The 9,579-nt window shown below is 43.6% G+C and overlaps 1 protein-coding gene across 1 annotated transcript in view; it reads left to right on the top strand.

Moving 5' to 3' along the window:
- The first annotated feature begins 1,294 nt into the window (after window positions 1-1,294).
- The window catches only part of GALNT16 (polypeptide N-acetylgalactosaminyltransferase 16), a 116,025-nt gene continuing 107,740 nt past the window's right edge, over window positions 1,295-9,579 (top strand). Inside the window, exon 1 of the mRNA XM_054972534.1 lies at window positions 1,295-1,423. Coding sequence (XP_054828509.1) covers window positions 1,320-1,423 — 104 coding nt within the window. The 5' untranslated portion in view covers window positions 1,295-1,319. The remainder of the gene's footprint in view (window positions 1,424-9,579) is intronic.

The following is a 9,579-nucleotide window of genomic DNA, read 5'->3' as shown; positions in this document are numbered from 1 at the left end:
AAGAGATGGAAATAATTCAAGCAAGGCATTGGTGATGTACATACTGAATAAATAATGCATAAGATGGTAAATTGTGAAAAAGATGTTCCCTTAGTCCTACTCTAAATTTCTGGGTCAGTGTACAGGGGCATTTTGGCAGAGAAATTGTCTCCATCCCCCAAATGCTCCCAGTTACTGCTGGCAGCTCTAGTGTGAACTAAGCTTGAGTGAAAACATATCTGTCAGTTAATACCTGACATTTTTATCTAATGGCGGAGTAGAAGATGAATTCAGAGAAACATATTATTATTATGCAATTAGCATCATAATTACAGAGGAGAGTAGCTATGTTACTCCATTTTAGCAAAATAAATCAAACGTCCAGTGACACCTTAAAGGCTAACATTTGCTTCAGTGTGAGCTTTCGTGAGTCAGAGGTCACTTTTTCAGATAGCCCGGTTGTTTGAAATTTTAATAACCTGGTGACTTATGGATGGTCATTTCATTTGCAAAAAGGAGTAGGAAGAAAGCTAACGTGATGGTAGGAATGCATTAATAGATAACTAACTGGCCATCTTATTTTAGGTAACATTCCTTTTAGGATTTCCCCCCCCCCCCCATAAATGCAGCTTGCTACATGCCTGAAATCTAAGGTGTGTGAAACCTAAGATTGCCAGCTCCAGGTTGGGAAATTCCTGGAGTTTTGAGGGGTGGAGCCTAGAAACAGCAGGGTTTGGGGAAAGGAGGGACCTCAGCAGAATATAATGCCATAGTGTGCACCCTTCAAAGCAGCTATTGTCTCCAAAGGAACTGAGCTTTGTGGACTAGAGATCAATTGTGATTCCAGGAGATCTCCAGCCACCACCCGGAAGTTGGCAACCTCAGTGAAACCTTAAAATCCTCTCATTTTCAGGAGCCAAAGGTATTTAAAGAGCCCATATGAAAGGGACATATTTTGGAAATAAGCCCCACTTATATTTGGAAATAAGCCCCACTTAAATCAATAAAACATATCTGAGTCTGCATTTTTAGGATCAGGCTCTAGGCAATCACTGGAATGCCTCTTTCGAGGTAAGATTAACAAATTACTAGGCTTCTTATAATCATAGGGCTGTAAAACAGTTTTCCAGGCATTATCCTTTTTCCAATAAATCCTTGCAGTCATTACTTTATCATTGTGGCATTTCTATAGAAAGAGGTTATATGTGCATGTATTGCCTGCAAAGAAGCCCTCTTCCTTACAGGACTAACTCTTTTCTTTCTTTCAGGTGTCTAGGCCACCACAAGCAGAAAAAAATGGCCTGCGAGGTTTTGATGAGAAGGCCTATGTGTCTTCCAAAATGTTGAAGGCTGGAGAAGACCCTTACCGGCAGCATGCATTCAACCAGATGGAGAGCGACAAACTCAGCAGTGACCGGCCCATTCGAGACACTAGACATTACAGGTACTATGTCATATCCTTCACATTTGTAACAACTGTCTTGTGCTTTAGTATCTTTGCCAGTACTTGAGACATCTGTGTTGTGATAACACAGAAAGAGAAAAGCTGTTTCTGGGTGCTTTCAAATGAAGAGCCTTTTTGCCTCTAGCTGAGCTTCTAACATGCAAATAAGGCGAATGCAGCACATTCCTCAAGGAGCAGTCACTTTAATTTAAACCAGTCCCTAGAAATATGGAGATGTAATTGTAATGAGCCAATTTCCTGTCTCTGACAATTTCCTATTCCTATAATCACATTCAATGTCAAAGATGAACATTAACAGTTACTGGTGACCATTTTCGCCATATCAAAATATAATATCTCGCCTCCTTGGAGTCGTGGATTCTCAGCTAACTAACTATGGTACTTCTAAGACTGGGAAACATGTTATCTTTTGACCATGCATGCATAATGTTGTGATATAAAAATGCAGCGTGGTGAATGCAAAGCTGGTTTGTCTCTTGTGAAGCAGCTTCTGATCGTCAGATTAGATGTGTATTTTCTGACCTGATCCACACTATAGCTCAATAACCCCCTGTGTGGCTTACATGGGTGCCATAGCACCCACTTCTTCCTCAAAGCATCTCATCCTCAAAATATAGAGTCTGTCTTCATTGGATTAGGAGGTACTTCAAAAGAGGGCAAGGAGCACCTATATGAAAAAACTGCCTCTGAACATTTTGTGGAACTTTCCAATGTTTTGCGATTGTGCCAAGCTATTTTTGGTGGCCCCATTATCTTTTCTCAATATTTCAGAAGGGCCCAAAGATCCAACAGGGTTGGAGATCCCTAACTAGCTCTTCTGTCCCTGTCTCTTCCTCCTGTTGAAACATTTCCAGTGCCATTAAGTACTAATCTGAAGTTCCTTCTTGATTTCCACTTCTGTTGTCTTGTGGATGAGTCATAACGCCTCAGACATCATCTGCAGCAGCATCTTTTGCATATTACATCCAGCCATTTAGTAAATGTGCAACCTAGCCTTCAATCCAAAGCCTTTCCAAGACCCTTTCCACAAGATCAGTTTATAAACTAACAAATATGCAATGGTATACTTGTTATATATTTGCAGAGACTCAAATCTCCTCTTCTTTTGTGGGAATATGCATTTTTTCCAGATTAGGATGTGCTATATTTTGTAGGTAGGGAATATTCTTATTATTTTGTCCTTCTTGCTAGTGTGTCTATGGCTAATGTGATTGCCATATGGCAGCCCTGCAAATTAGCCTACAAAATTTACTAGTCTGCTTGATACATACTTGAACTTCAAAGCTATTTCTTAAAAGTAGTTAATCTCAAACTTCATAAAGCGCAGGTTAAAATCCTCATCTGTTCTAAGAAAACAATATTTTTAAGAGAGGCAAATATTTGGGATTTTGTACATTTTTAGCTTGTAAAACTTCAGTGGAACAAAAAGGAACATTATAGAAAAGTCAAAATTGCATTTCATTACTTGTTCCTCATTCCCAGATTGTAGCTGACAGAAAACAAAACCAAATTTAATTTTGGCAAAATTGGCACCTCTTTGCAGGAAAACTCTTCAGAGCTGTGCAGGTGAACCTTGGGGTCTCCTCTCTCTTCCTGCCTTCATTTAATGTGAGGCAACAACGTAGGGGCGCCCCCGCTAGCTACCACGTAACCACACAAACAAGGGAGGCACTATGCAATATTACCAAATTATAACAGTAGAAAGAGTATTAAATAGTTTATAAAGTGCAAAGTGTGCAGTGAATATGCAATTCAATACAATAAATAATCACTACATACAATAGTAAAGAATTTCAAAGACCACAATCATATACTGCTATTGTAAACAGACCAACTGGTATAAATGGAAAGTTACAAATAATTCCAAAAAGTTAATGCAATGTTTCCATCTCTGTAGACCATCTTCCAAGGAAGGAAATCGTCCTCGTGGAACAGCCACTGCAAGTAGTTCTAGCTAAGCAGCCTACGGGTCTACACCAGCTGTTTGTCAATTCCCGTTTCGCAAAAAACGCTTCCTCACGGGCATGATGTTATTACTATAATAAAAACATAAATATGCACAACTTGTTGGTATCTAGACTGCATTCCCTAAGGAACCACATAATGTATTACATACTCACTGGTCTCACAGTACTCAGTCATTCCAACCAGTTGATTCAAGCAGACGGAGCAATGCCGTCCCGCCCATTGATTAACACCACCTTTATACAGAATTATGGTATTCCCGAATTTTCCCCCCGCTTCGGGTAAACCCGAAGTGGGAAACCTGAATCGACCTAGCCCTGCACATCCCTATGAATCGTGAGTCCCTGTTCATGGATGGCAACGAACAATGAACATCATATTCGGGTTTTTTCTGCTCGTGCCCATCTCTAATTATAACTGGATTTAAAGTAGTTAAATACTGTAGTGAAGCACAGGTATCAAGCTAGTGTATATATATAAAGACAAGTGTCCTGAGTGACTCATCAACGCCGAGCCCAAACCCCTGGACCTAGAAACATGAAATTTGGGGAGAACATTCTTTCATGATGTAAACACCCACTAAGAAGGGATTTTAAGAAATTCGTCCCCTAAGGAGATCAAAAAAGGTAAAATGTGTTTTACCAAAGGGATACAACTTCCCTGTGTGGCTGGCAGGCTGCGGCCTGCTTGCGCCCCCGCCCACTGCCAGCTCAGCCACTCTTCCCTGATTGGGCCAGCCATTCAAGGTCATTTGAATATGTGGGCTGATTGGAGCCCACAACATTCCACTGGATTTAAAGTAGTTAAATACAGTAGTGAAGCATGGGTATCAAACTAGTTATTTAAAATATCCAAGCAAAACCATCAAAGGGTTAAGCAGCAAAGTTCAAATTACAATTAACACAGATGTCCAATAAAAAGACTGGCCTTCTTACATGGCCACCAACTATGGAATCAATCTGCTGTTTGTGTTTCACTTTTAACAACAACAACAAAAACATATACCGCCCCTTTCTAGGAACTATTACTTAAATCAGGATATTTTCTTTTGGGTACATAATGTCAACTACTATCTATAAATAATCCTGTAATTACTCCCTTACAAATAACAACAACAACATTAACAATAGCAGCAACATTCGATTTATATACCACCCTTTAGGACGACTTAATACCCACTCAGAGCAGTTTACGAAGTATGTTATTATTACCCCCACAACAAACCCCCTGTGAGGTGGGTGGAGCTGAGAGAACGGACCTTTGGGTACTCACCGAGAAGGGTCCTTCTCCTCTGAGAAGCGGAGGACATCTTGGCTGATTCCCCTTGCCCAATCAGGGAGGCAAGAAGTCAAGTTTCTTCTTCTTTCCTGTTGGCTGTGGGCACACCCTCTCCCTCAGTTTGGGTGACTCCCAATAGCAGTAATTTCCTTCCTTCTCTGTTGCTTATGCTCACATATGGAAAGATCTCTTCATCTGAGTCAGACCTGGAAAAAAGTTACAGGAATATCGAGCATAGAAAGAAGAAGGTTGCAACACAAGATGTAAACAAAGAAGAGGGATAGAGACAGGTGAGGACAAGGAAGCCTAGGAAGGGCAAGATGTCCTCCACTTCTCAGAGGAGAAGGACCCTTCTCAGTGAGTATCCAAAGGTCTGTTCTCCCTCTGAGGCGGAGGACATCTTGGGTGCTCCCAAAGCAGTTAATCTCTAGTGGGTGGGATAGATTTCTCATCCTGTAATACATGTTGCAACACTCTCCTCCCAAATGCAGCATCTGCGGAGTCGTATAGATTCAGTCTGTAATGTCTCACGAAGGAAGACATGGAAGACCATGTGGCCTCTTTACACACTTCCTCCAGCGACGCAGTATATAAGAGGGCTGCATTAGTGGCTGCACTCCTTGTAGAATATGCCATGATCCCTTTGGGGATTTCTCTATTGTTTGCTCTGTAGGCTTCCGCTATGCACACTCTGATGTTCCTCCCTATTGAAGCTGTTGACATCTTTTTTCCGAGATTGGGAGTAGAAGCATTTATGAAGAGAGAGTCCGACTTCCTAATCAGTTGTGTCCTAGTCAGGTATGCTTTGAGAGCTCTCCATACATCGAGGTTGTGCCACTCCCTCTCTTTAGGATGAGTTGGACTAGGACAGAAGGATGGTAAACAAATTTCCTGTGCCCTATGAAATCATGAACTTTCTTTGGGAATGGACATCGGGCCAGTACGTAGGCCTACTTTGTCCTTGCGGAATATGCACAAGTCCGGCTTTATAGATAAAGCCCCAAGTTCTGATATTCTCCTGGCTGATGTGATGGCAACCAGAAAGATAGTCTTCTAACTTAGCCACTTCAGCGGAATAGACCCGATTGGTTCAAAGGGAGGCCTGGTTAAGGCGGACAGAACTACATGTAGTCTCCAAGAGGGAAAATGATGAACCATAGGCGGATTTAGCGAAGTAGCACCCTTGAGAAAACGTTGAATGTGGGGATGCGTGAATAAAGTGAAACCCTCAGACAGAGAGATGACAGAAGCCAATGCTGATACCTGTTTTTGTAGAGTGGCTGGTTTGAGCCCGGAGTCTAGGCCGTCTTGTAAGAAATGGAGGATGGCTGATAGCAAAGGCTGCAGATGGCTCACCTTCTTCTTCCTGGCCCATCTAACAAAAGCCTTCCAAACAGTATTGTATATTTTGAGTGTAGATTTCTGCCTGGATGCCAACATGGTGTGGACCACTTGTGGAAGGTAACCTAGGTCAGTCAGTGAGGACCTCTCAATTTCCACACAGTCAAACACGTTCACTTGGGATGTGGATGCCAGATTAGACCCTGATGCAGCAAGTCTGGGATGGAGGGCAGTGTGAATGGGTGGGATGTTGCCAGCACCAGAATTGTAGAGAACCATGGTCTCCTGGGCCAGAATGGAGCAATAAGTATCACCTCCTCTGTCTGCTCGGAGATTCTCCTCAGAAGCTTGGGGAGGATAGGAATCGGCGGGAAAGCGTACAATAGTCCCTCAGGCCATGGAGAGTTGAGAGCGTCGATGCCCTCTGCCCATGGATGATTGTACCTGGAAAAGAATCTGGTTACCTGATGATTGGAGGAGGAGGCAAAGAGATCCACTATCAGTGTCCTGAAATGTGATGTCACCTGTTGAAACACTTCTGCTTTGAGGGACCATTCCCCCGGCTGCAATGATTGGCGGCTCAACCAGTCTGCCTGTAAATTGTCGATCCCCCTGATATGCTCTGCTTGAATGGATTTCAGTTGGCCCTCTGCCCAGGACAGGATCTTGACTACTTTCTTGTGAAGTCTGGATGAGCGAGTGCCCCCTTGCTTATTGATATATGTCTTGGCCGATGTATTGTCTATCTGGATCAGGATGTCTTTGCCAACTATAGCCTTGTTGAAATGTAGGAGGGCCAGATGGATTGCCCATATCTCCAGAAGGTTGATGCGAAGATGAGATTCCTCCTTTGACCAGACACCTTGAACTGGTTGTCCTTGCAGCGTCGCCCCCCCCCCCAGCCCGAAAGGCTGGTGTCTGTAAAAAGTTGTATCCGTTGTGGGGAGAGGAAGGCTTTCCCCTGGCGTAGGTTGGTGTCTTTTGTTCACCATCTGAGGCTGTCCTTGACTTTCCACAGAACCCTAACTGTTCTGTTCCATTTGGTGATGATCTGGGCTTGGAAAGGATGAAGAAAGGAAAGGAGAGCTCTTGTGTGAAGTTGACCCCAGTATAAAGCCTCACAATTGGCAACTAGTGTCCCCATCAGTTTGAAGAGTGTCATGAGAGAGGAAGACCTGTTTTGAAGCACCGCGCTGACGAGTTGCTTGGTCTTTTGAATTTTCTCGTGAGGGAGGAAGAATTTTCCTTCCTTGGTGTTGATTGTCAAGCCAAGATGCAACAGCTTCTGTGAAAGATTGAGGGAACATTTGCTCAGGTTTATCAAGAAGCCGTAGCTCTGTAGGTACTCGATTGTCTCTGCAGTGTCCTGAAGAGATCTCATCTTGGAATGCACTCTGATTAGAATGTCATCTAAATATGGGTGGACATGAAGAGCTTTTTTCTTTAGATGCACGATAAGATGGATGAGGACCTTGGAGAAGACCCAGGGAGCAGTTGTCAGGCCAAAGGGAAGTGCTCTGAACTGGAAGTGACGACTGCCCACATAAAACCTCAGGAAGCAGCAGTGAGCAGGGTGCATCGGCACTTCGAGATATGCCTCCGAGAGGTCTATGGATGTACGGAACTCTCCGGACCGTAAGGCCTCGGCAATCAATCTTAGGGTCTTTATGCAAAAATGTTTCATCCTTATGAAAAGATTTACAAATTTTAAGTCCAGGATTGCTCACCAGTCTCTGATTAGAATGTCATCTAAATACGGGTGGACATGAAGAGCTTTTTTCCTTAGATGCACGATAAGATTGATGAGGACCTTGGAGAAGACCCAGGGAGCAGTTGTCAGGCCAAAGGGAAGTGCTCTGAACTGGAAGTGACGACTGCCCACACAAAACCTCAGGAAGCAGCAGTGAGCAGGGTGCATCGGCACTTCGAGATATGCCTCCGAGAGGTCTATGGATGTACGGAACTCTCCGGACCGTAAGGCCTCGGCAATCAATCTTAGGGTCTTTATGCAAAAATCTTTCATCCTTATGAAAAGATTTACAAATTTTAAGTCCAAGATTGCTCACCAGTCTCCGTTTTTCTTTGGAACGGTGAAGAATATCGAATACACACCACTCCCCTCCTCCTGAGGGGGAACTAATTCTATTGCCTCGATGTTTAGCAGGTGACTTATGGTTTTTAAGGTGATGAGTCTTCTCTGGGGGTCCTTGCAAAGCAGGGATTTTATGAAATGATCCAGTGGGTAGGATACGAACTCTATGGAGTATCCTTTGGAGACTACTTCTAAGGTCCATGCACCTGCCTTTGATTCCACCCAGGTTTGATGAAACTGAAGTAGCCTCCCTCTTACCGGGCCCTGGTCAGAGTCAGGATTTTGGGGTTTTGGCTTCAAACTAGGGGTATGTGCTTTGGGAATCTGATTTAGGTAAAATACCCAAATTGGACCCGATCCAGAAAGCTTTGGGATTTCCGAATTGGGGCCAGCATGCAGCCTCCCGCCACCTTGTTCGTTCGCCTGCCGGTGTCGGGGTCAAGGAGCTCCTCGACCCTGACATCAACGGGCGAACGGAACATGCAGCCCCGATTCAGAAATCTAAAGCAAAGCTTCCCAAAGCATTCGTAATGCTTCGGGAAGCTTCAGGTTTAAATGCCCGTTTCCCTGCCACTGCAAGCAGTAGGGGAAGGAACATTTAAAACCCTGAATCAGCTGCTTGTCGGGGGCTTCCCCAACGAGTGGCTGAGTGTGGGCGCTGTTCTCAGGGCCAGGAAACTCCTTGGCCCCGTCAGCTGTGAAGGAGGCAGCGGGGAGGCTGCAGGCTTAAGCCTGCATCTTCCCCCATCCGGGCACTCCGTTCAGGGAGTGCCCGATGTTGGGGTCAAGGAGCTCCTTGGCCAAGGAGTTTCTGTTTCTCGTACTTTTTAAAAAATGAGTAGACTTTCGTTTCATCTGGTGCCAGTCTCCTTTCCTTCATTATGTTCTGTTTATGTGCTTCCATTTTGCCATTGCAGTTTACCATAATTTCCCACATTTCCACTGCATGATGCATTCACAAACATAAATAAATACATTGGCAAGCTTTGATCTCCAGACCAATATTTGGGAATGTAAATACCAATCTTGTGCCTCTCTCTAAATTCCTTGCAAGTTGTTGGAAAAAACTGCAGGTGTACAGAAAAAATTACATAGCTTAATCCCTTCCTTCCATCCCCAGATAATTTAAGGCATCACTATCTCCATCAAATTGTAAACTATTGCAGTGATGTTAGTGAACAGCATTTCAGCATTTACCAGTTCACATTTATTTAAGCACATCAAGAGATAAGGTTCTATGAAAGAGATGAGGTAGTAGATAAGACTCAAAGGCTTTGTGCTGTAGCTTAGCTTTATTATCACTAGGTTCTTGTTCAAAGCGATTGAGTTGGCAGGTCTGTCTAGCAATAAGCCAAGAGCAAGACATGAAGGCTTTGGCAATATAAAGTACAGCAGAAGAATATCTGGAGAACATACATTAAAGAGGGGAAGTCCAAATGCTACTGTCTTTGAAGTTGTT

This window comes from Eublepharis macularius, chromosome 2, assembly GCF_028583425.1.
Source record: "Eublepharis macularius isolate TG4126 chromosome 2, MPM_Emac_v1.0, whole genome shotgun sequence".
Lineage (NCBI taxonomy): Eukaryota > Metazoa > Chordata > Lepidosauria > Squamata > Eublepharidae > Eublepharis > Eublepharis macularius.
Note: the sequence above shows the minus strand (reverse complement) of the source record. Positions and strands in the feature narration are given on the sequence as shown.